At 52.4% G+C, this 25,948-nt stretch overlaps 3 protein-coding genes across 9 annotated transcripts in view; 2 read left to right on the forward strand and 1 right to left on the reverse strand.

Moving 5' to 3' along the window:
• The window catches only part of GRM2 (glutamate metabotropic receptor 2), a 38,758-nt gene extending 36,350 nt beyond the window's left edge, over nt 1-2,408 (forward strand). For all 5 annotated transcript variants that reach the window (XM_075574217.1, XM_075574214.1, XM_075574215.1 and 2 more), the window contains one exon: nt 1,848-2,408. In XM_075574217.1, coding sequence (XP_075430332.1) covers nt 1,848-1,921 — 74 coding nt within the window. In that variant the 3' untranslated portion in view covers nt 1,922-2,408. The remainder of the gene's footprint in view (nt 1-1,847) is intronic.
• A 184-nt stretch (nt 2,409-2,592) lies between these two features.
• On the reverse strand, nt 2,593-13,744 carry RRP9 (ribosomal RNA processing 9, U3 small nucleolar RNA binding protein). The gene is given in 18 exon segments (XM_075574219.1): nt 2,593-2,761; nt 3,434-3,507; nt 3,883-3,962; nt 7,604-7,749; nt 8,087-8,149; nt 8,847-8,981; nt 9,317-9,417; nt 9,899-9,921; nt 9,924-9,990; nt 10,399-10,502; nt 10,505-10,519; nt 10,894-10,926; nt 10,929-11,019; nt 11,179-11,220; nt 11,331-11,398; nt 11,892-12,007; nt 13,426-13,523; nt 13,604-13,744. Coding segments are annotated over 18 exon segments (1,407 nt in total). The 5' UTR covers nt 13,664-13,744; the 3' UTR covers nt 2,593-2,670.
• A 3,178-nt stretch (nt 13,745-16,922) lies between these two features.
• Nucleotides 16,923-25,667, forward strand: PARP3 (poly(ADP-ribose) polymerase family member 3). Of its 3 annotated transcripts, none has more exons than XM_075574222.1 (11): nt 16,923-17,043; nt 19,070-19,315; nt 19,561-19,686; nt 19,858-20,052; nt 20,705-20,843; nt 21,163-21,386; nt 21,682-21,840; nt 23,211-23,297; nt 23,501-23,678; nt 23,790-23,936; nt 24,231-25,667. In XM_075574222.1, the coding sequence occupies exons 2-11, from the start codon at nt 19,106-19,108 to the stop codon at nt 24,398-24,400; spliced, it is 1,635 nt and encodes a 544-aa protein (XP_075430337.1). In that variant the 5' UTR covers nt 16,923-17,043; nt 19,070-19,105; the 3' UTR covers nt 24,401-25,667. The 3 variants fall into 3 exon arrangements, with proteins under 3 accessions (XP_075430337.1, XP_075430338.1, XP_075430336.1); XM_075574223.1 differs by having other exon boundaries at nt 19,089-19,315; XM_075574221.1 differs by lacking the exon at nt 16,923-17,043 and adding an exon at nt 17,112-17,400 and having other exon boundaries at nt 19,089-19,315.
• The last annotated feature ends 281 nt before the right edge of the window (nt 25,668-25,948 follow it).

The raw sequence follows: 25,948 nt of genomic DNA on the forward strand, positions 1-25,948 counted from the left end.
CTCATTGTTACATCACTCCCCCCCCCACCATCTCATTATTACACCCTGACTCTCCCCCATCTCATTGTTACACCTTCACACCCCCTATCTCACTGTTACATCCTCACTCCCCCATCTCATTGTTACACCCTCACTCTCCCCCATCTCATTATTACACCCTGACTCTCCCCCATCTCATTGTTACATCCTCACTCTCCCCCCATCTCATTATTACACCCTGACTCTCCCCCATCTCATTCATCACCCCCCCACCATCTCATTGTTACATCCTCACTCTCCCCCCCAATCAGTTACACCCTTGTTCCCCCCCCCAATAGTGCCCCCATGTCTATTGTAACGATGATATACATTTGCATCCCAACAGCAGCCTCTGGCATCCAATTAACCGACAAAAACTCCAGATCCTCACTAACAAGCCGCTCATTATTAATCCCCGTGGTGACGCAGTCACAGCCCATCCCCTTACAGCTACACTACAGGAGTAGTGTCACCCACACACCCTCACTCCGGGACACCCCATGACTATCCGCGTGCTTGCACACACTTAAACACGGGACCCCTTTTTAATTGTTCATCAGATCATGTCGAAAAATCCCCAAAATGTTCATGACACTCGAGCAGTTCTGTGTCCGTCACAGTAGAGTATTAGATGTATGAACTATTTGGCCATCGAATAAATATTCTTTGGAAATGCTGCCGGCTGATCAGCTCATCCAGTGCTTCGTTATATAATGGGGTATAATGAAGCTCACGCGTTATAAAGGGCTCGAGACAAAATTATGGTCCAAAACGCTTCCATACAGGACGGTCGCCAGGAGGACCGAGAAACTCATTTGTAAAACAACGTCTCAGGAGGGGGAGCCGCTGGATCAGCGCGTTATCGCTGTTGCAATCAGGCAGCGGCGTTCTCGTGTTCTGGCGCACGGTGCGGCAGGAGGACATTTTGAACACACGCTGAACTGAAACTTTATAGTGATTTTAGTGTTTCACATTAGATAAAAAGATTTAACACATTTACGAGCTACGAAGGGAAAAACTCCTATTTCACATTTAATGAGCATGAAGCTCCCGCAGTGCACCTGCTACTTGCTGACATAATACAGTGACATTCATTTAGCCAACATCAGTCGATTGTCAACATTGTGCTGTTTATACTGTATAGTTTGAATGTACATAACAGACCTATAATTGTGCACATTTTCATGGGGTATGGATTTGAGCAGAAATACAAACAGTACAACACACAACTTATATGTGTGTTGTACACAGTGTGTGTGTGTATTCTGATAAAGGATAGTCGCTAGAAGGACTCAAAAACGTATTTGTAACACAATGTATCATTCAAGAGTGGGAGCCGCTGGATCAATGCATTATCGATGATCAATGTGTGTGTTTTGTATACAGCGTTAGTATTTTGTATAGTGTGTGTGTGTGTTTTGTATACAGTGTTAGTATTTTGTATAGTGTGTGTGTTGTATACAGTGTATTGTATAGTGGTTGGGTGTATATAGTGTGGGGGGGAGGGGGATGGGGATGTATAGTGTGTGGGGGGTATGTATATATGAGGGAGGGGGATGTATATGTGGGTGTGGAGTGGGATATATAGTGTGTGGGGATATGTATGTATTAATTAGGGTGGGGGAGGGATGTATATAGTGTGTGGAGATGTGTATGTACCCATTAGGGAGGGGGATGTATATAGTGCATGGGGGTATGTATATGGTGTGTGCACAGCTGAATCTGCGCACCCACAACGTGTATGGAGGGATGGGTGAGGTAGAGAGGACACGCGTACGCATGCACAGCTATATAGTGTGTACACACACTGAGTATATATCTGTCCGCAGGTTCAGCCGTACAATACGTCCCCACGGTGTGCAACGGGCGTGAAGTGCTGGATTCCACCACCTCCTCCCTGTAACGCGCTGGCAGCCGCGCGATGTGCTGATGGTTAGTGACATCACAGCGCAGGATAGAGCTCCGCCCACTACGAGTCAGACAGAAGGTCGCCCGCCAACCCAGCGTGGCACGGTCAGCAGGTCGCCCGCCAGCCCAGCAGGTCACCCGCCAACCTAGCATGACACGGTCAGCAGGTGAACAATGAGGAGGGATTCTGGCTTTTATCCGAGAAAAAACCACCACTGATCACCTCGCACGTCCAGTTAAAACCGATAAAAAGAATCAAGGTTTATAGAATTAGACCTCACGCAGCCGCAGGGGAATATATATATATTATGAAAACTGGATCCCCCAATTATGTGCCAGGGAGGGCTCACAGAATAGTGTAGTGACATCTATATCAGACGTGAAGTAGATTCTGGGTTTTACTTTAAGGACGCGGTGGGCGGAGCTTCAGCTAGTGACCAGCCTGTAACATTTGTATTTTATGTAAATAAAGTATCTGTTTGTAGGAGATTATTGGAATTCCTTCCCCCACCCCGTCACCCCTCCACCCAGGACGCACCCCTCCACCCAGGACGCACCCCTCCCCAAGGACACACCCCTGCACCCGCCCCCAGGACGCACCCCTGCCCCCCCCCCTCTTTCTCTCTCAGGGTACGTCACTCACAAAGCAAACACCCGCAGACGCACTTATCATGTGACAGTTTATAGGGTAACACAGGGGAAAGCGCAGGAATCGGAGGGCGGACACTGGCACCACGCAAGGGTTTAGGATCCATCGCAGGGCTCCGGCGTCCTCCTAAGCGGGATTATGTACACCCCATTTCTGGCCTCTTTATTCCTCCACCAACGCCCGAGCCTGGAAGGAGTGGATGGAAGACAGAGGGATGACCATGTTAGGATCCATGTATCAGGTGTGCGTGTGCGTGTGCAGTTTCCGGTCTCAGACACGACATTTCTGAAGAGTATTTGCGCGGCTGCAGAATTTGACGCGTTCCGCCGCCTTTAGGGAGACGGAGAAAATAGTCAAAGGAAAGTGACGCGCGCTGTGCGGTTTGATCTGCAAATGTACCTCTGCTCAAGATGCAGACACACCCAAAAATAGCACAAATACAACCCCCCCCCCCCCCCCCAAACCCTGCTACAGAGGGAAAGGAAGGAGGCAGACGGCTGTGCTTATAGTGCTGGCTACGGCGACTGCGCTTGCACTATGGGCACCCGCGACGGACTGCATGTACTTGCTACAGCGCTGCGCGCAGTCGCCATAGCCAGCACTATAAGCGCAGCCTATGGATTTGGACTTTTTCGGGGATCGCTGCGTGACGGCAGCGGTTCAGCCAATGAGGACGAACCGCTCACGAACACGCCCCCACCACGCCCTCTCGTCTCCTGCACCATAGTGCTGGAATCGCTATTACAACGGCTGACGTCACGGGGTCGCGTCACTGTCGCCTGCACTATAAGCGTAGCCTTATATACCGTACTCTGGCTGGTGGGGGCGAGAGGCGAGATTGGAGGGGAGATCACTCACCGGTGCTCCTGTCCGACCCCAGCAACCAGGAACTCAGCGGAGCTGGAAAACTGCAGTGTGTTCACAAACCCGACCTGAGGGGGGCGACAGAGAGAGGAAAGGGGAAACAACATCAACGAGGGATATAGAAACCGAGGGGAGAATTTATTGAGGGAAGAGAGGAGCAAGGGGAGAAGCCACAGTGGGAGAACAGAGGGGGGGGGGTGGGGGGGGAGATAGAGAAAGAGGGGAGAGAGACGGGGAGAGGGAGAGAGAGACAGAGACGGGGAGAGAGAGGGCTGGGTGAGAGAGAGAGGGGAGATAGACGGGGAGAGGGAGAGAGACAGGGTGAGAGAGAGGGCTGGGTGAGAGAGAGGGCTGGGTGAGAGAGACGGGGTGAGAGAGAGGGCCGGGTGAGAGAGAGGGGGAGTGGGAGCGAGGACTGAAAGGGGAGGTGAAAGTTCGCTCACCAGCGGGACTGTGCAGAGAGGGTGCAGGCTGCGGAATCCATCCCCACAACGCCAGAGACGCAGCACCCCATCCTGAGAGCCTGAAACATGCGCGTAGATCAGAGCGAGAGAGCGATACGTAGAAAGAGAGCGAGAGAGCGATACGTAGAAAGAGAGCGAGAGAGCGATACGTAGAAAGAGAGCGAGAGAGAGATACGTAGAAAGAGCGAGAGAGCGATACGTAGAAAGAGAGCGAGAGAGCGATACGTAGAAAGAGAGCGAGAGAGCGATACGTAGAAAGAGAGCGAGAGAGCGATACGTAGAAAGAGAGCGAGAGAGCGATACGTAGAAAGAGAGCGAGAGAGCGATACGTAGAAAGAGAGCGAGAGAGCGATACGTAGAAAGAGAGCGAGAGAGCGATACGTAGAAAGAGAGAGAGAGAGCGATACGTAGAAAGAGAGCGAGAGAGAGATACGTAGAAAGAGAGCGAGAGAGAGATACGTAGAAAGAGAGCGAGAGAGAGATACGTAGAAAGAGAGCGAGAGAGAGATACGTAGAAAGAGAGCGAGAGAGAGATACGTAGAAAGAGAGCGAGAGAGAGATACGTAGAAAGAGAGCGAGAGAGAGATACGTAGAAAGAGAGCGAGAGAGAGATACGTAGAAAGAGAGCGAGAGAGAGATACGTAGAAAGAGAGCGAGAGAGATACGTAGAAAGAGAGCGAGAGAGCGATGTGTGTGTGTGTGTGTGTGTGTGTGTGTGTGTGTGTGTGTGTGTGTGTGTGTGTGTGTGTGTGTGTGTGTGTGTGTGTGTGTGTGTGTGTGTGTGTGTGTGTGTGTGTGTGTGTGTGTGTGTGTGTACATATACATTCATAGTGGCGAGAAAAAGTTTGTGAACCCCAATGATAATTACACAAATTCAATAGTTTTTCCATGATAACCTTCTTCAATCAAAAACAATAGTGGGAAAGCTACTTGTAGGTTTAATACGGGATAATATTCAGGAATACCTCATGGGAAAAAAATGATTCGTAATAGTAAGCATGGATTTATGAAGGATAGATCATGCCAAACTAACCTTATTTGTTTCTTTGAGGAGGTAAGTAGGAATTTAGACCAGGGTAATGCAGTTAATGTGGTCTACTTAGATTTTGTAAAAGCTTTTGATTCGGTTCCACACAAGAGGTTGGTGTACAAAATAAAGCAAATTGGACTCCGGAAAAATATATGCATCTGGATTGAAAACTGGTTGAAGGATAGACAACCGAGGGTTGTCATAAATGGAACCTTATCAGGTTGGGTTAGGGCCGTGAGTGGAGTACCTCAGGGATCGGTACTGGGACCCCTGCTTTTTAACTTGTTTATTAATGACCTTGAGGTTGGCATCAAGAGTATTGTTCATGACACTAAATTGTGTAAGGTAGTAGAATCAGAGCAGGATGTAATTTCTCTCCAGAAGGACTTGGAGAAACTGGAAACTTGGCCAGGTAAATGGCAGATGAGGTTTAATACAGATAAATGTAAGGTTATGCATTTGGGAAACAAGAATAAACTGGCAACTAACAAAAGAAATGGGGATAAATTAGGGGAATCCTTGGAGAAGGATTTAGGAGTGCTTGTAGACTGCAGGCTTAGCAATAGTGCCCAATGTCATGCAGTAGCTGCAAAGGCAAACAAGATCTTATCTTGCATTAAACGGAAGGGAAGTAAACATAATGATGCCCATTTATAAAACATTAGTAGGACCACACCTTGACTATGGAGTACAATTTTGGGCACCACTCCTTAGAAAAGACATTATAGAACTAGAGAAAGTGCAGAGAAGAGCCACCAAATTAATAAAGGGGATGGATAATCGTATTTATGAGGAGAGGCTAGCTAAATTAGATTTATTTACATTAGAAAAGAGGCGTGTAAGAGCGGATATGATAACTATATACAAATATATTCAGGGACAATACAAGGAGCTTTCAAAAATTTTCATCCCAAGGGCGGTACAAAGGACTCTGGGGCATCCCTTAAGGTTGGAGGAAAGGAGATTTCACCAGCAACAAAGGAAAGGGTTCTTTACTGCAAGGGCAGTTACAATATGGAATTCATTACCCATGGAGACTGGGATGGCAGATACAATAGATATCTTCAAAAAAAAGGTTGGACATCTTTTTTTAGAAAGGAAAGGTATAGAGGGATATACCAAGTAAGTAAATATGGGAAGGATCCTGATCCAGGGAGTAATCTGCTTGCCAATATTTGGAGTCAGGAAGGAATTTATTTTTCCCCTTATGAGATATATCATCCAATGATGTCACTGGGGTTTTTTGTTTGCCATCCTCTAGCTCAGTATACTGCAAGTACGTATATAGGATAAAGTATCTGTCGTCTAAATTTAGCATAGGTTGAACTTGATGGACGTATGTCTTTTTTCAACCTCATCTTCTATGCCACTATAAGACCAGTCGTTTCTGAAATATCCAATAGGGTTTATATGAACTAATCCCATGTCTTGAAACAAAAGGATGTATGAATTAGACAATGAGTAATTAAGAGTCAGGGTATGTGCAAAAGTAAGTGAAACCCTAGTTTTATCAGCTAAATTAAAGCGGATAATTAGAACAGGTGTTTAAATAATAGGTAGATCTTCAGGGGCAAGTATATAACCTTCGCAAGTTTGGTCATGCCACCACCAAATACATCTCTTAGGACATCAGAAAAGCAGTAATTGATGCTCATCATTCTAGAAAGGCTTACAAAAAAACATTTCTAAGGTGTGGGGTCCACCAATCCACTGTCAGATAGTCTACAAATGGAGAAAGTTGAAGACCACAGTCACTCTGCCTAGCAACGGTCATCCTACCAAACTCTCTACAAGAACAAACCAGCAAATTATCCAGGAAGACACAAAGAACCCACAGAGTAACATCAAGGATCTGCAGGCCACTCTCGCCTTGGCTAATGTTAGTGTTCATGACTCAACTATCAGAAAAAGACTGAACAAGAATGATCATGTAAGGATAGCCAGGAGGAAACCACTGCCCGTCAGAAGTTTGCCAAAGACCACATAGACGATCCACAAGACTTCTGGAACAATATTCTATGGACAGACGAGCCATCACAATCAGTTCTCCTCACCATCCTGAGATCTCCCCATTCTGAGATCTCCCCATCCTCCATGCTTACCTGTAATAGGTACAGGCGGGGGAGATGGTATGCAGAGGCGGGCTCCCGGCGTTAAACAGAAACCGGTAGAGGAATCTGCACTTGTTGCACAGGCAAAGCAGGATGGCACGAGGTGAGGAGCGCGCTCTAGCAGCAGACACCTAACGTAAGAGACTTCTGGGTCAGACCGCTGGAGCGTGCTCCTCCCCTGCTGTCCTGCTCTGCCTGTGTAACAAGCGTTGATTCCTCTACCGGTTTCTGTTTAACGTCGGTAGCCGGGAGCCCACAGCTGCATAGCATCTCCCCCGCCTGTCTATCTGAAGAGAGACAGATGGGCCAACGACATGGGGGAAGGGGGGGGAGGGAAGGTGGGAAGAGCGGGCCCCCCCAAGAGCTATACCCCTGGACACAACCAAGAATTCTGCATTGTATCAGAAGATTCTAGAGGAGAATGTCAGGCCTCCGATTAAGATCTAACAACATTTTAGGTCTGAAACATGTGAAAATGCTAAGGGGTTCACAAACTTTCTCGCCACTGTATACATACACACACCAAGATCGGGGAGACACCCCCGCGCCCCCCACGTACCCGAAGCCACAACGTCACTGTTCAATGCGGCTGCTACTGCGGAGATCCAGCATGGCTGTTCCAGGCCAGGGTCGCCTTGATTACCATGAGCGCATTTCACCAGCGCCAGTGGCTTCTTCCTGGACACTCTCCAAAGCGCCAGTGACCTGGGGGGGGGGTGGGGGAAGAGAGCGTCATCCGCGGAGGCGGGGGAGAGAGTCAGCGACAGCTGTAGAGGAGAGAGCGAGTCAGCGGCAGCGGCGGGGGAGAGAGAGTGTCAGCGGCAGCCGCAGGGGAGAGAGCGAGTCAGCGGCAGCCGCAGGGGAGAGAGCGAGTCAGCGGCAGCCGCAGGGGAGAGAGCGAGTCAGCGGCAGCCGTCGAGGCGGGGGAGGGAGAGTCAGCGGCAGCCGTCGAGGCGGGGGAGGGAGAGTCAGCGGCAGCCACAGAGGCGGGGGAGAGAGAGTCAGCGGCAGAGCCGAGTCAGCAAGAAAGTGTTGAACTTACCCATCGTCAGCACCGGACACCATGTGCTCCTCGTTAATGAGCCGTATGCAGTCGATGGAGCCCCTGAGAGAGCAGAAAGGGGGGGGGGAGGGAGCAGAAGGGGGGGGGGAGCAGAAGGGGGGAGGGGGAGAGAGCAGAAGGGGGGAGGGGGAGAGAGCAGAAGGGGGGAGGTGGGGAGAGAGCAGAAGGGGGGAGGTGGGGAGAGAGCAGAAGGGGGGGGGAGAGCAGAAGGGGGGGGGGAGAGCAGAAGGGGGGGGGGAGAGCAGAAGGGGGGGAGAGCAAAAGGGGGGGAGAGCAGAAGGGGGGGAGAGCAGAAGGGGGGGGGTAGAGAGCAGAAGGGGGGGTAGAGAGCAGAAGGGGGGCGGGAGAGAGCAGAAGGGGGGCGGGAGAGAGCAGAAGGGGGGCGGGGAGAGAGCAGAAGGGGGGCGGGGAGAGAGGAGAAGGGGGGCGGGGAGAGAGCAGAAGGGGGGCGGGGAGAGAGCAGAAGGGGGGCGGGGAGAGAGCAGAAGGGGGGCGGGGAGAGAGCAGAAGGGGGGCGGGGAGAGAGCAGAAGGGGGGGAGAGCAGAAGGGGGGGGAGAGAGCAGAAGGGGGGGGAGAGAGCAGAAGGGGGGGTGGGGGAGAGACCAGAAAGGGGGGGTGGGGGAGAGACCAGAAAGGGGGGGTGGGGGAGAGACCAGGTGGTCAGTAAGATAAACTGCAGGACCCCCACATGGGATTAACGGTACCCAGTCCCTTTTTCAAGCCACTTGCCACACTCACGTATGGCCGCTGAACACCAGCTGCGACTCCTCTGCGATCTTCCACACCCTGACGGTGCCGTCCCTTCCCCCGGCGGTGACGCACCGCTCGCGGCTCAAACTGTCCAGCCCAGTGATCGCGTCCTGGTGACCGAAGCTGGATACATGGAAAGCCTCAGACTGTGAAACGCCATCTTTAAACTGACCACACCACTGTCCCCTCCAAACCCAGAGGTTGGCAAGGGCTCCCGTGTCTTTAATCTACTCCCTACAGTCCCCCCAAACCCTAGCGCAGATCCCCCCGCATTAGTGCGGCACCCCCCGTCCACCATTAGCTTGGCCCCCACCGCCCGCCCCTGCATTAGCACGCACCCCATGCCCCTGCATTAGCGCAGCCTTCCCCCCTCGCCCGCATTAGCGCAGCCTTCCCCCCGCATAAGCACAACGCCCCACCTGCATTAGCGCAGCCTCCCCCCGCTCCTCAGTACTCACAGGGTTTCCACATAAGAATTCTCGGCCACGTTCCAGACTTTGATGGAGCGATCGTGTGACGCACTAAACAGCTGGTGAGTCCCCTTCTGGAAAGAGAGACCCTGGAGGCAGAGGGAGGGGGGGGGGTGAGAGACCCTGGAGGCAGAGGGAGGGGGGGGGGGGGGTGAGAGACCCTGGAGGCAGAGGGGGGGGGGGGATGAGAGACCCTGGGAGGACTATGGGGGGGGGGGGAGAGGTGCGAGACCCTGGAGGCAGAGGGAGGGGGGGGGGGAGATACCCTGGGAGGAAGATGGGGGGGGAGGTGGTGAGACCCTGCTGGCGGGGGGGGGGGGGTGGGAGGTGAGAGACCCTGGAGGCAGAGGGGGGGGGGGGGGGGAGGTGGTGAGACCTGTTGGCGGGGGGGGGGGAGGGAGGTGAGAGACCCTGGGAGGAAGATGGGGGGGGGGGAGGTGAGGAGACCCTGTAGGCAGAGAGAAAGGAGATCAGAGGGCAGACAGGAAGTGAGATAAGGTGGATTTCGTGGGGAGGGAACACGAGACTAATGGCCGAGCCTAGAAATGGGGAGAGATCGGTGGGACTCACAGACACGGCATCGCGGTGCCCTGGAACTTGTGCATGTTCTGGCATGTTACTGCGTCCCAGATAAATATCAGTTTGTTCCGGTCACCGGACGCCTGGCGGGGAAACGGGGGGGGGAGGAGGGATATTGGACACATCTGTAATGACTGTGACTGCACACAGACTCCATCATCACAGCCCCCCACGTCCGTCCCCCTTGGTCACACCTGTCCCTCTCGCTCCCAACCAACCCCCCCGTTCACACCTGTCCTTCACGCCCCCATCCCACCTGTCCCTCACGCCCTCCTCCTCTGCTTGCACATGTCCCATGTGTCCCCCCCGCTGCTTGCACATGTCCCATGTGTCCCCCCCCGCTGCTTGCACATGTCCCATGTCCCCCTCCGCTGCTTGTACCTGTCCCACGTCCCCCCTCCGGTCGCACATGCCCCCCCATGTCCCCCCTCTGGTCACACCACTCGCATCACACCCCTGTGGTGGCAGCGATATCCCCTCTCGGTCCTTACCAGGTATTTCCCATCAGAGGACAGTGCCATGCACAGGATGTGACCCGTGTGTCCCACGTGCCCCTCGCTGCCCTTCCTGCCGCCCGGGATCCTGTGCTGCTTCTTCCATCACACACAGACCCTGCAGGACATGGAGACACCACCCCCATCAGCTCACACGCCGCCCCTCACCTGCCTCTGCAACATCTCCCGGAACCCCACTTACATTGTAACTTATGCCCCCCCACACACACACACGATGGAACGTGGCCTCCCCCCCTCACACACAAGGAGTGTCACCCCCCCTCACACACGATGGAACGTGACCTCCCCCCCCACACCCAAGGGAGTGTCACCCCCCCTACACATGATGGAACGTCTCCCCCACCCCCTCACACACGATGGAACGTGGCCTCCCCCCCCTCACACACAAGGGAGTGTCACCCCCCCTACACACAATGGAACGTGCCCCCCCCCGCCACCCCCTCACACACAATAGAAAGCCCCCCCCCTCACACTTTATGATGGAACAATCCTTCGAGCCGGAGACACGAATCTGTCATCAGGACAAATGACCAGGCAGGTGACCGGCCCCTGGTGCCCGCGCAGGAGGCGTATCTCTGAAGACTCTGGGTGATGTAGCTGAGAGGGGGAGGGGGGGGGGGAGATGTGAGACGAGTGCGCATGAAAAGACAGGGGAGAGAAGAGGGGTGTGCGAGAGGAGAAGGGGAGAGGGGGGGATGAGCGGTGGTACAGTTATCCATGAGGACCTCTCACACAGGACAAGTGATGACTTGTTACCTCCTTGGCCACTTGCCGCTGAAGTTTCCCGCGCTGCTCCATCTGCAGAGAGACGTGAAGCCATCAATGCCCCACAGGATGCACAACTCCCCTGCCCCCCCCCCTGCCAGCATCCAATTACTCCACAGCATCCATTCACCCCCCAAACTCACCACATCCTCCTGTAGTCTGCCAGCGATCAGATCCTGGCCCATGTTCTCCACCTCATCCTCCTCCTCTTCTGTGAAGAACACAAAAGGTTAAAACACTACCCAACCCTCAACCTCTCCTTAGCTACTATCTCTACCTGCTTCCCCCCTCCCCACAGGGCTCCTCATCGCCCTCCCCTCCCCGCAGCTCCTCGTCTCTCCCTCCACCCGCAACTCCTCGTCTCTCCCTCCACCCTGCAGCCCCTCGTCTCTCCCTCCACCCCGCAGCCACTCGTCTCTCCCTCCCCCCGCAGCTCCTCGTCTCTCCCTCCCCCCGCAGCTCCTTCTCTCCTTCCCCACCCCCGCAGCTCCTCGTCTCTCCCTCCCCCCGCAGCTCCTTCTCTCCTTCCCCACCCCCGCAGCTCCTCGTCTCTCCTTCCCCCGCAGCTCCTCGTCTCTCCTTCGCCCCCCGCAGCTCCTCGTCTCACCTCCCCCCCCCCCACAGCTCCTCATCTCTCTCCACCCCCACAGCTCCTCGTCTCTCTCCCCCCCCCCCGCAGCTCCTCGTCTCTCTCCCCCCCGCACCTCGTTGCTGCAGCTGTTGCAGATATTCTTTGGCCAGACGCAACTTCTTCTCCTGAGCCGTCTCCTCCAGATCATCATCATCTTCATGAGGTTTCCTCAGCTTCCGCAGAGCCTGACTATCAGAGAGGGGTGTGAAAAAGAGCACGGGGGGGGGGGGGGGCAGAAGGAGAAAAGTAGAACGCACGGGGGGTGGGGGGAACAAGGGGAAAGGGGGGAAAAACAAGGGAAAGGGGGAAAAACAAGGGGAAAGGGGGGAAAAAACAAGGGGAAAGGGGGGAAAAACAAGGGGAAAGGGGGGAAAAACAAGGGAAAGGGGGGAAAAACAAGGGGAAAGGAGGAGACGCGTGGGGGGGGGGGGAAACCAAGGGGAAAGGAGGAGAACGCGCGGGGAGAGGGCTTTGCGGGGGGAACGCGCGGGGAGAGGGCTTTGCGGGGGAACGCGCGGGGAGAGGGCTTTGCGGGGGGAACGCGCGGGGAGAGGGCTTTGCGGGGGAACGCGCGGGGAGAGGGCTTTGCGGGGGGAACGCGCGGGGAGAGGGCTTTGCGGGGGGAACGCGCGGGGAGAGGGCTTTGCGGGGGGGAACGCGCGGGGAGAGGGCTTTGCGGGGGAACGCGCGGGGAGAGGGCTTTGCGGGGGGGAACGCGCGGGGAGAGGGCTTTGCGGGGGGAACGCGCGGGAGAGGGCTTTGCGGGGGGAACGCGCGGGGAGAGGGCTTTGCGGGGGGGAACGCGCGGGGAGAGGGCTTTGCGGGGGGAACGCGCGGGAGAGGGCTTTGCGGGGGGGGAACGCGCGGGGAGAGGGCTTTGCGGGGGGGAACGCGCGGGAGAGGGCTTTGCGGGGGAACGCGCGGGAGAGGCTTTGCGGGGGGGAACGCGCGGGGAGAGGGCTTTGCGGGGGGGAACGCGCGGGAGAGGGCTTTGCGGGGGGGAACGCGCGGGGAGAGGGCTTTGCGGGGGAACGCGCCGGAGAGGGCTTTGCGGGGGGAACGCGCCGGGAGAGGGCTTTGCGGGGGGAACGCGCGGGGAGAGGGCTTTGCGGGGGGGAACGCGCGGGGAGAGGGCTTTGCGGGGGAGAACGCGCGGGGAGAGGGCTTTGCGGGGGAGAACGCGCGGGGAGAGGGCTTTGCAGGGGGGGAGAGGGCTTTGCAGGGGGGGAGAGGGCTTTGCAGGGGGGGAGAGGGCTTTGCAGGGGGGGAGAGGGCTTTGCAGGGGGGGAGAGGGCTTTGCAGGGGGGGAGAGGGCTTTGCAGGGGGGGAGAGGGCTTTGCAGGGGGGGGAGAGGGCTTTGCAGGGGGGGAGAGGGCTTTGCAGGGGGGGAGAGGGCTTTGCAGGGGGAGAGAGGGCTTTGCAGGGGGAGAGAGGGCTTTGCAGGAGGAGAGAGGGCTTTGCAGGGGGAGAGAGGGCTTTGCAGGGGGAGAGAGGGCTTTGCAGGGGGAGAGAGGGCTTTGCAGGGGGAGAGAGGGCTTTGCAGGGGGAGAGAGGGCTTTGCGGGGGAGAGAGGGGTTTAGGGGGGGGGGGGGGGGTGGCACACTCACGTCTCAGTATCAGACTCGCTGTCGATCTCCTCCCTCATCCCTCCGCCGGCTCCTCTCTTCTTCTTTCTCTTCTGGGTTGTAGTTTCCGCATCATTCACCTGAAACAGAGTACGGGGCTTAGAATCAACTAACCCTGGCAGTCCCTCCTCCCCCCGCTGCTTGCTCCCGCTTTCCGCACCTCCTCCCCCCGTTTTCTCCCGGTCCCCGCCGGTCTCTTCTTGATAAAAAGCCCGGACATGATCAGCGGAGAGCACAGACCCACGTGCAGTTCCCACGCTTCTTCCGGTCACGCCCACTGCGCCCTCATTGGTTACAGCTCCCAACGCTTCCACCCCTACGTTTCTATTGGTTACAATCCGTGCGTTCGTCACCACCAAGACGGTTCACAGAAGTAACGCCCACTTTAACGCCCTCCGCAGCATTAAGTTCCCTCTGCGCGTGCGCGAAATGTCATGTGCGTTTAAAGAACGTGTCTCCGTGGCAACCTTGCGTCACCGCCTGTAAACAGTTAACCCCTTCCCTGCCGGCATGACAGATAGATATTCTGTAAACCAAGAGAAGCGCAGATTCCTTACATGGTGACTCGGTGAGTGAGGCTGCGCTTATAGTGCCAGCGACGTCAGGCTGCGCTCGCTGGAAAAATCTAATTGAGATGACTTTCAGCGATTGCGTCCAATCCGTCACGCCGCGCTTACTATAAGCGCACGTGACGGCGGCAATGCATTTGTTTCGACACGATGTCGCTATCGGCGCAGCCTAAGGCCGTGCTTTTAGTGCATCGCGTCGACCATGACGTCACCCGTCGCCTTCGCGAAAGTTACATTTCAAGTTTAGGCGACGTCGCTGGCTACAAGGCCAGTGACGCCACAAAAGGGGGAGGGCAGAGGGACGGAGAAGCTCCTGATTGGCCGCAAGGGGAGAACGTCGCCGAAAAAATCAAATATCAGTGACTACCAGATTTTTGGTAGCACTGTTGCTTCATCGCCTGCACTATAAGCGCAGACGACAGCAACAATGCATTTGTTTTGACGCGACGATCGCGTCACTATAAGCGCGGCCTAAATGTGACAGCATATTTATACGTGAAAAGATAATAAGGGCGTGACAAATGGTGAGTGATAAAATATAATAATAGATACATTTTACCCTAGGGCAGGAGTGAGCAACTCCAGTCCTTAAGTGCTATCACCAGGCCAGGAATTAGGGATGGACAAAAATAGGATTTGGGTGCACAGCCAATAGAGTGGGTCACAAAAATGAATAAGTATACATATAATACTTTATTGGTCCATAATTAAAATAACTGAGGTGTAGCAACCTCCTACGCGTTTCGTGCACGTTGCACTTTATCTTCTCCAAAATTAATTTACGGTAGTTAACGAATTTATTAATGGTAAAACTCAGTTTATAGTTTACTGTGTTACATGCCCTTGTGATCTCAAATACATCGGAAGACCAAAAGGGAATTGCATATGAGAATCAAGGAGCATGTTAACACTATAAAAAAATGAAAAAATTAATTTACAAAATCACAAAAAGTTGCACAATCTACCAAAACATTTTTTATTATTTCATAATTGTGAAGTAGATCATCTTAAATGCATGGGTCTGGAACAAGTCATAATGAACAAAAGAGGGGGAGATAAATTCCTCAAACATAGAGAGCAGTATTGGATTTATGAGCTGAGCTAGACACTAAAGTATCTAAAGGGTTAAAATGAGCAAATAGCTCTTGTCCCATTTTTATGATTGTATTTTTTACTAAAATTCATTATTCTTATTTTCTTATATCTACATATCTTATGTATTTTAGGAATTATGTACAAAACTGAGTATGTATTATGTCACAGATTAACTCCTTCAGCAGTTTATACCCTGCCAAATGTTGTGTCCAATATAATAGGTAATAGATGGACATTTAATTTGATGTCCATACATGCAACCCACCGTTGTGGATTAGAATCTTTAAGAGTGTATAAACTGGCACAAACGTTGAAGATGATTTCTATAGTTAATCTATTCCATTGGGTTGATTGCATAATTGGAACCACATGATTATTCAGGTATTTAGGTAGGAGTGAGGCAGGGCCATCAGCCCCTGACGAAGCAGAGTGTGCGAAACGCGTAGGGCTATTGAGGCACATTGGTGGTAGCTTAGAGACAGACAGCGCACCACCGTTCCCTAAATTTGGCGGACGCCAGACTGAAACAGACGGGAGAAAGAGCAGTAGCTTCCACTGCTTGAAGCCTAGACGCCAGACGTGAAGTCGGAGGCAAACACTCGCGAGTGAGCGAGACGTCACTTCCGGGACCCAGTTCTGGACGCTGATACCGGAGGAACTGATGCGTGGATTTCAGCTGGGACCAGCTGAAGGCTTTCTCCATGGTTGCTGCGCTCGAGTGAGCCCATACCCGCCAGTGTTTTCTCACATGTGACTGAGTGATATTATCTTTTTTAATCTTTGTAATACAGTTTTCCTTATACAATCTATTTTTTTTCGTTTACACTGTGTTTCCTGTTATTATTAGTGTCATATTCAAGTTGCATGACCCACGCATTACTGGCTTTAGTTTTATCTCTTGTTAATCTGGAAAATGTCTGCATTTGGGACTTTCTCCCTTGTTCCCACTGCAGGTCCGTGCAATTAACCCTGCGTGTTGGACTCATTAACCAGTCTCTCAGCTCCCATAGTGTAGTCTTCCCACTGAACGTGTGTACTGTACAGAGGAGGGGGTGCAGGGAGAGGGGGGGGTGAGTGCAGGGGGAGGGGGGATGATGGAGTGCATGGAGAGGGGGTGAGTGCATGGGGAGGAGGGGGAGTGAAGGGGGAGGGAGTGTGGGGGATGGGGGTGTGCAGGGAAGGTGTGGAGGTGTGGTGGGGGTTAGTGGAGGATGGGTGGGGGATGAGAGGGGAGTGTGGGGGATGAGGATGGGAGTGGGGTGGATGAGGGGCGGTGCAGGGAAGGAGGTGGAATGAGGGAGGGTGCAGGGAAGTAGGGGGGAGTGCAGGGAAGGTGTGGAGGTGCGGTGGGGGGGGGTTAGCAGAGGATGGGTGGGGATGCAGGGAAGGAGGGGGTGAGGGAGGGTGCAGGGACGGAGGGGGGGTTAGCAGAGGATGGATGGGGGTGCAGGGAAAGAGGGGGGGTTAGCACAGGATGGGTGGGGGTGCAGTGGCTGCAGTGTCCCCGCTGCCTGTATAGATCAGACACACAGGTATCACTACTGCGGTTTGTTTTGCTGCCGGGGTTGGGGAGAAATGCAGGGACCTGAGCCTCGTGACGGGGGAGTGGACGAAAGCACTTCACAGGGAGGGGGCGGAGCTATACACGCAATGACGTGGGGGAGGTGCTATGCACGCGGTGACGGGGAGGGGGTGGAGCTATGCACATGGAGAGGGGGTGGAGCTATGCACATGGAGAGGGGGTGGAGCTATGCGCGAGGTGCCGGGGAGGGGTGGAGCTATGCACGCGGTGACGGAGAAGGGGTGGAGCTATGCACGCGGTGACGGGGCGGGGGTGGAGCTATGCACGCGGTGACGGGGCGGGGACAGGAGGCCTGTTCTGACTTGTCCTGTGTATAACAGAACTTTGTGCTGCGCGTCCCGCTCACCCCCCGCAGTGAGTATTTGGGGGCGGTGGGAGGGGAATGGGGATGAAAAACTAATTTTAGTTATTACAGCTGAGACACTGAATCACTACAAATGGACTGGCGACGGCGTCCCCGGTTGTCAGGCGCAGGGTCCCAGGTTGTCAGGCGCAGGGTCCCCGGTCGGCTGGCGATGTTGTTAATCCAAAGGAAGGAGAAGACGCAGCACATCGAGGAAATGGGAGGCAAAAAATATTATATTAAGAAAAAAATTCAACGTCTCGGAGCCATCCTGATGAAGGGGTTCGGAGAAGCGCCGAAACGTGGGATTTTTCCCTGTCTTATTATAATATTTCCAGTAATAACACGCAGAGAGATAGGAGCAGCAGGTATATAACATGCAGAGAGATAGGAGCAGCAGGTATGTAACATGCAGAGAGATAGGAGCAGCAGGTATGTAACATGCAGAGAGATAGGAGCAGCAGGTATGTAACATGCAGAGAGATAGGAGCAGCAGGTATGTAACATGCAGAGAGATAGGAGCAGCAGGTATGTAACATGCAGAGAGATAGGAGCAGCAGGTATGTAACATGCAGAGAGATAGGAGCAGCAGGTATGTAACATGCAGAGAGATAGGAGCAGCAGGTATGTAACATGCAGAGAGATAGGAGCAGCAGGTATGTAACATGCAGAGAGATAGGAGCAGCAGGTATGTAACATGCAGAGAGATAGGAGCAGCAGGTATGTAACATGCAGAGAGATAGGAGCAGCAGGTATGTAACATGCAGAGAGATAGGAGCAGCAGGTATGTAACATGCAGAGAGATAGGAGCAGCAGGTATGTAACATGCAGAGAGATAGGAGCAGCAGGTATGTAACATGCAGAGAGATAGGAGCAGCAGGTATGTAACATGCAGAGAGATAGGAGCAGCAGGTATGTAACATGCAGAGAGATAGGAGCAGCAGGTATGTAACATGCAGAGAGATAGGAGCAGCAGGTATGTAACATGCAGAGAGATAGGAGCAGCAGGTATGTAACATGCAGAGAGATAGGAGCAGCAGGTATGTAACATGCAGAGAGATAGGAGCAGCAGGTATGTAACATGCAGAGAGATAGGAGCAGCAGGTATGTAACATGCAGAGAGATAGGAGCAGCAGGTATGTAACATGCAGAGAGATAGGAGCAGCAGGTATGTAACATGCAGAGAGATAGGAGCAGCAGGTATGTAACATGCAGAGAGATAGGAGCAGCAGGTATGTAACATGCAGAGAGATAGGAGCAGCAGGTATGTAACATGCAGAGAGATAGGAGCAGCAGGTATGTAACATGCAGAGAGATAATAACATAGGAGCAGCAGGTATGTAACATGCAGAGAGATGTAATAACTAGTGGTGGGATTCAGCCGGTTCGTGCGAACCTGTTACTAAAATTTCACAAGTTTGCCAAACCGGTGCTTAATTCTCAGTCTAACCTGTGGCGGCGGGCGGCGTCTACCAACATCTTTTCCCTACATATCTTCTCAATATGGCCGCGCGGCGTCAAATGGCGCCACGTGACGTAACTGCATGGCAAGGAGACGCTACGTGACGCAACACAGCGCCATGTGATGCTGCACAGCCATTTTGAGAAGATATGCAGGGAAAAGATGCTGGTAGACGCTGCCCGCAAAGTAAGAACCGGTAATTAAAAATGTTCAATCCACCACTGGTATTAACATAGGAACAGCAGGTATGTAACATGCAAAGAGATGTAATAACATAGGAGCAAAAGGTATGTAACATGCAAAGAGATGTAATAACATAGGAGCAACAAAAGACAGAAAAGCCCAATGTTACATCCAATTTGACAAAATGTATAGTAATTAGTATATAGTTAAATACTTCAATAATAATATTCTCATAAATAAGGGTCATTTAGTTAAACCCATTGGCCAATGCTTTATAAGCTTGCAAGCCAATGTCACATAGGAGCAGCAGGTATGTAACATGCGTTGCACTGACTGATCTGACAGCTCCAGGCCCCTTTGTCAGAGAGATAATAGAGACAATCCGTATACAGCCTGTTCCCTCATATACAGAGCAGCACTGTCACAGGATGGGCCCCAAGAGGAAGGCAGCACCCCGGGCAAAAGCCGCGGGCAAAGGGAAGAAGGTGAAGGTAGAGGTGAAGGAGGAGGAGGAGGAGGTGGTCCAGGCCCCTGACCGCTTCCAGAGTGCGATGCAGGCGCTGAGAGCGACCACCGAGAAGAAAGGGAAGGCAAAGGTGGACGCTGCGTGTCAGCTGAGCCACTCTGATGGCTGCGAGGTGGGTATGGGGTCTGGTGACCTCAGTGAGGGACAGGGTCAGGCAGTCCTGGTGTTATATGTAATGCAGGGTGTATATCAGGGGTGTGCAAAAGGAGGGGGGTGGGGCGCAAGATTCTCGCCGGAGCCAAGGCAAAGAGGGGGAGAGCTGGCAGGGGGGTGCGGGGGAAAAAGATTGCCAATCCTGGCGTATATGATTAGAAGAGCAATCCTGGGCTTTGACTCATGTGTATTTCCCCGTCTCAGGTGTACGAAGATTACGACTGCACGTTAAACCAAACCAACATTGGGAGCAATAACAACAAGTTTTACATCATCCAGCTCATCCGGCTAGGACAAGAGTACTGGTGCTGGAACCGCTGGGGGCGTGTGGTGAGTGCTACTAATACTGCAAATAGTACTGTTACTACTGCTTGTGCTAGGTGGGTCTCCCATAAAGGGGCGCAGAGGAGTGGGCCAGTCTGGGAGGTATTATCCGTGGTCTCTGTGTGTGGTGGGTATTTCTTAAGTATTAGGGCTTCGCTGATGTGCTGATGTCCACAGGGGGAGGTGGGACAGTCCAAGCTGACCCCTTTCTCCGGCCCGGACGTGGCTCAGAAAGATTTTGAGAAGAAGTTTAAGGATAAAACGAAGAATTCGTGGTCGGAGCGTGAGAATTTCACCCCCCACCCTGGGAAGTACACCATGATCGAGGTGCAACACGAGGACACAGAGGAGCTGGGGGAGGCCACCGTTAGGGTATGTGTGTGTGTGTGCGCGCGTCACATCAGTAACACGCGGGACATAATAATATAACACATAGTGGGAAGAAGCGCTTCACACATGACCGTAACAATAGGAAGGGAGTCTCTGTCCCGAAGAGTAATTAGGGAGAAGTTGCAGAGACAGTAGGAGGGTGTTCTGGGAAGTGCGTCTGCAAGGGGCCACAGTCAGTGCATCTGAGATCTATAGTATCAGCCAGCGGGGCTACCCATGTTCTTCGTTAAATGAATGTGTTTTAAGGAAGATCCCAAAGGTGGAGTGAGAGGGTGCTAGTTAGATTTTGAGGGGAAGGGCAATTCAGAAGTGTGGGGCAGTCAGTGAGAGAGGTTTTAGGTGGGAGAGGGCTTCAGAAATTCAATCAAAGCAACCGCAATAAACACGTGTGCCTGGGGCGATTGGCCGCGTGGAGTACAGCAGCGCACACAAACGGCGCTGTGATGCCTTAAAATAATGGCCGCTGCATCTGTAAGCGTCGGCGACAATGCATTTGTTTTTGACGCGACGTGCTGTCACCGGCACTATAAGCGCAGCCTTACAGGAGGTAACTCCTACTAATGGCACAACGTGTGTGTGATGGACAGAACCAATAAAACCTCTCACTGAGCCACCGGCGCTGTGCCCCCTGCAGGTGGACGTAGTGGACGGTGTGGGTAAGAAGGTGAAGCAGAAGGTGCGTCTCTGCTCCCTGGACAAACCCACCCAGGACCTGATGTCCCTGATCTTCAGCAATGACATGTTCAAAGAAGCTATGCAGACCATGAACTTAGGTACACGGGGCATGGGGGGGGGGCATGGGTGGGGAGACAGACACAAAGACATAGAGTATACGATGGATAGCACGGGGAGGTATATGCAGGATACTAGGGGGGGGGCATACAAAAGTATGGGGGGGTTACAGGCTGGTGGGGGGAGGATTATACGGTATACACTTGGAAGCACAGGGTGAGCACAGATGGGACCAGGAATGGACATGGGGGGGGGGGTGTTTGGGGAAGTACTGTACATGTGGGAGATATAGGAGGGAATATGAGAGACGTGGGAGAATGTGACCCACGGGGTAACTTAGGGCAGACTTATTCCCTGCAGACATTAAGAAGATGCCCCTGGGGAAGCTGAGTAAGGTACAGATAGCAAGGGGCTTTGATGCTCTGGAGCAGCTGCAGGGGGCGCTGGAGAGAAGCGCCGATAACAAGGAGCTTAGTGATCTGACTTCCCGATTCTACACGATTATCCCACACAACTTCGGGCGCCGGACGCCCCCCGTCATCAACAGCCAGGAGGTGTTGCAGGCCAAGAAGGACATGCTGCTGGTACCCACTGTCTACGTACTCTCATGCTGTGTCTCTCTCCACCCCTTCTCGTGCCATATTTCTCTCTCCTGGCGGCGTCTTGCTCTCCTCCCCCGTCTCCTCCTCATCTCTATCTCCCCCCCCCCACACTGTCTCATGCAGTCGCTCGTGATTTCTCCCCCCCTCCACCCGTCTCATGCAGTCTCGCACTCTCTCTCTTACTGTCTCATGCCTCATGCAGTCGCCCTGTCTCATGCAGTCTCTCACTCTCCCTCTTACTGTCTCATGCAGTCGTGCTCTCTCTCCCCTGTCTCAGGTCCTTGCAGACATTGAGCTGGCTCAGACGCTCCAGGCTGATAAGCTTAAGCAGGAGGACATCGCTGATCTGCCGGACGTTCCTCACCCACTGGACTTGGATTATCAGCTGCTCAAATGTCACCTCAACCTCCTGGACTGCAAGTCTGAGGAGCACAAGGTGCTGAGGGCTCGGGGTGACGGACCGAGGGGGAGTGTGGGGGTGACTGACCGAGGGGAGGGACTGACGGAGAAGGTGTTGTCAGAATGTGTCTATAGGGCCCAGAGTTGCTGGTTCCCCTAAAAATGTACCCAGGAATCAGGTCGGATGCCTGGCTGCATGTAGACACATTGTCTCTCTAATATCTCCCCTTAAACGCTTGCGCGACTCACCCTGCTTCAGCACAGCCCAGAAAGGTAAAGGGGCATAGGGATGTGAGTTGTCCCTGAAACCGTCAAGGGGTCCCTAGGTTAATGGAGATAACCAGTAAATGCCCAGGTCACCCAAAACCGGTAGAGGTGTTCTCTGGGTACGCCAATCATCTGCAAGGTTGTGAGCGGATTTTTAAAAATCCAGTCCTAAGTTTACTGTATAGAGTGTGGGGAATATGGCTAGTAAGAAATAACGTGCAGCTTCTTATTCTATTTCCCATAACCCACAGACTTAGGATATTTTTAAACTGTATATTTTATTAAACTGTGTTTTTTAAAACATATACTTGTGCACAGAGATGAGCTGGGGCTTTCAGACCAATTTGGGTCCCACTATGTTAACTCATACGGGGGGAGATGAAAGCCCCAGAGGATGGTCCAAGGTGTGAAGACCATTTGGACAGGAGGGTAGGATTCAAGTATCCACATCCTTAGATCAAGGGACGCCCTTTGCATTTCCATTTGATCCCACTAGACTGGCAGGAGACTGTCACCGCAGGTGGCATTGAGAAACCAAGGCCAGAGGTGCCAAATTGCCCCTGCCCTTTGGTTCATTCAGATTTCCTGGTAACCCTGTCGTGTCTACCAGCTTGTCTCTGATTTGGCGGCGGAGAAATTTCTCATTTTGGATTGGGCTATAGTATTTTTTTTTTTTTAATGATATTCAAGGGTATTATAACCCCTTGCGACCATGAGATAGTGTTCTCAGGGTGTTTTCCAGTGTTCTCCAGTCCTCTTAAGATTCTCAGATTCTAAGTTTCCAGTTGAAAGTCTTCAGCAAGAAAAGGGCTGCTTCAGCGGAAGCTGCCTGGAATATTTTCTGTCCTGTTTTCGCAACTGTTATCAGGGATAGGATTCCTTGCACCTAGGAGAGTCTAGGTTGTTACCCCAATTCCCAAGTTAGTGTCTTTTTTGCTGTAGTTTGTGTAACATTGTGCGTTTGCCTTTTTCCTGTGAATACATTTACAATTTATTTCATTAACTCGTTTTGCTCAGTGCATGATCCTGGTAAAAAGTTATAAATGACCTGGTCTTCCGTGACTGACCGAGGGGGGGCGTGGGATGACTGACCGAGGGGGGGGCATGGGGACACTTCTCACATCTGTGTGACTCCCTCAGGTGATTGAAACTTATGTAGAGCACACAGGTCCCACATATCAAAGTCTGAAGATCCTAAGCGTGTGGCGCGTGGACAGAGAAAACGAGGTCAGTGCAAACATGTCTCTTGCTTGGACCCCATGTGTGTTCTTCTTAAAACATGCAGTGTATCCTCCAATAACACTGCCCCTTCTTATAACATGCAGTATATCCTCCTATAACACGCTGACCCTTATAATATGTAGTGTTTCCTCCTATAACACACTGCACCCTCCAAAAACACCCCTTCGCTCCCGTGCCTCCCCTCACAGGAAGAGCGGCTCCAGGCCCATCAGGACATAGAGAACCGCCGCCTGCTTTGGCATGGGACGAATGTGGCAGTGGTAGCTGCCATCTTGAAGAGCGGCCTGCGCATTATGCCACATTCTGGGGGACGAGTGGGGAGGGGGATATACTTCGCCTCTGAGAACAGCAAGTCTGCAGGATACGGTGAGGGCGGGTGGGGTGGTGTGAGGGGGCAGTAGGAAAGGGTGGGTCCAGGGGGGCAGCGCAGGGGGGGGAATGGGGCAGTGCTTTGAGGTCTGGTCTCTGTCCCCATAGTCGGTCGCACCTCCAAGAACCTCGGGATCATGTTCCTGAACGAGGTGGCTCTGGGTCGGGAGCATCACATCACAAATGACGACAGCTCACTGCGTGCGCCCCCATCGGAGTATGACAGTGTCGTGGCACGTGGAGTCACTGAGCCAGGTGCGGACAACGGGGGTGGGGAGGGTAGGGCGATGTGAGAGACCATGTGCTTAGGTAGAGTTATCCGCTCTTCTCCCCCCACTCTTACTGTTTTTCTCCTCCCTCTCATTGGTCCTGTTATTTCTTTCCTCCACCCCCACCACCTCTCTCAGTGGTCCTGTTATTTCTCTCCCATCCCCCCCCCTCTTTCATTGATTCTGTTAGTCTTTCTCTCTGCCTCTCCCTCCCTGCCCCCCCTCTCTGTGGTCCTGTTATTCCTCCCCCTCCTTTCACTGGTTCTGGTTCTATTCGCAGACCCTGCGCTGGACAAGGTGCTGGTTCTGGATGGACGGAAGGTGACGGTGCCGCAGGGATGTCCTATACAGATGCCCAAATACAAGAACTCCAACTTCAGTCAGAGCGAGTACCTGGTGTATAAGGAGAATCAGTGTCGGCTGCGCTACCTGCTGCTGCTTCAGTTCTGAGCCCCACCTATGACCTTTCACCCCTGCCTGACCTGTGACCTCTACCCCAGAGAAGCAAGGGGTGGTGAGAAGGGCAGAGAGACTGGGAATATAGGAGGCAATTTATCATATTTATATATGTCTATAGTGATTTGTGCTGCTGTGTGTGTATATATACACTGATGCACCCTGTAATATATAGATAGAGTAGCAAGGGGGTCCATACACTGTAATTAAGTCAGAGACCTTCTTTCCCTTCCCCCGAGGTGCCTGGTTACAAGGTGACAACCAGCATATAAATACTAGAAAAGACCCATGAAAACCATTTTGGGTAATGCCAGTCTAGGTGCTAGAACTAATGTTACTAAGCAACCAGTGTACACAGACTGAGCTACAGGGAAAAAATCCCCAAGTAGGAGAGTAACAAGGAAGTAACTGGGCACAAATGTGACCAATACTGAATGAGATACAAAATTGCATAGAAAAATTGGCCATATACCTGAGTGTGTGGGGAGGTGTAATGCTGCATGTTATTACTGAGCCTCACACGGTGACTATACCTGAGTGTGTGGACTTATTGCTTGTATTGACTATGGACCCATCCATTGGCTCCTCCTAGATTACCCTTGGTTTGATTTTTGGACGGAGAGCTTCTAGCAGAGGCTGAGCACATCTATGCCGTCTCTTCAATCTATTTATATTTTATTTTGCAATAGCATTGTGTCCCTATGAAACGATTGTCCAATTTAGTTTCCTATGCAATTTAAGTATGGGTCACATTTGTGCCCAGTTCCTTCCTTGTTACTCTCTTACTTGGGTATTTTTTGCCTGTACCTCAGTTTGTGTTTACTCGTTCCTTAGTAATATTGGTTCTGGGAGCCAGACTGGCGTCACCGAAAATGGTTTTCACGGTCTTGCACTTCTGCAGAGCATGTGCTACTTACAATGGTCCTGGTTAGAACGCGAGTTGGACACATACATCATATGTAACGTGTGTGTTCTACATATCACTGTAGATATATAGCATAAATTGGGTGTGTGTTTGTCCAGGTCACGCTCTATAGTAATAATTCACCTGTAGTCACATTTGTATAGTAATTAGGCACCTTTAGTCACACGTGATGCACAGAATCAATTAAAAATGAGATCCACAAAAAAAAACAAGATTATCTAATGAGCACGCTCACATTATAATAATGTATCAAAATTAAATTAAACAGTGAAATAGTATGTGTGATTGCTATGCATAGTGCAGTGGGTCCATAAATGGGATGTAATTATGATGAAAGCCATGGCAATTTTCTATTCTTATAAGAAATGTACAAGTCCTGACTGTGTCTGAGATATGACGTGTATGGGCCCTGAATGAAAGGGGGGGGGGGAAGCTGTAAAATACAACAATTTATTCCATAGTAATACAGGACCCCAGAAACACCCCTTAAGTATAATAATGTGTCTCAGAGATTGCTGCTCTCCTGTAGGAAGGCAAAACACTGTGACTTTATAACGTGTGCACGATGTCTTCAAAAGAAAAGGGAGCGGGGGACGGCACCGTAGCAGGAGTGGCCT

This window comes from Ascaphus truei, chromosome 17, assembly GCF_040206685.1.
Source record: "Ascaphus truei isolate aAscTru1 chromosome 17, aAscTru1.hap1, whole genome shotgun sequence".
In the NCBI taxonomy this organism is placed as follows: domain Eukaryota; kingdom Metazoa; phylum Chordata; class Amphibia; order Anura; family Ascaphidae; genus Ascaphus; species Ascaphus truei.

Coding starts and splice junctions, on each gene's coding strand:
- PARP3 (XM_075574221.1), top strand. CDS start 17,127: ATGGACTGGCGACGGCGTCCCCGGTTGTCAGGCGCAGGGTCCCAGGTT. Junction 17,401..19,088: donor CAGAGAGATAGGAGCAGCAG/GTATATAACATG, acceptor CCTCATATACAG/AGCAGCACTGTCACAGGATG. Junction 21,387..21,681: donor CCAAGAAGGACATGCTGCTG/GTACCCACTGTC, acceptor CCCCTGTCTCAG/GTCCTTGCAGACATTGAGCT.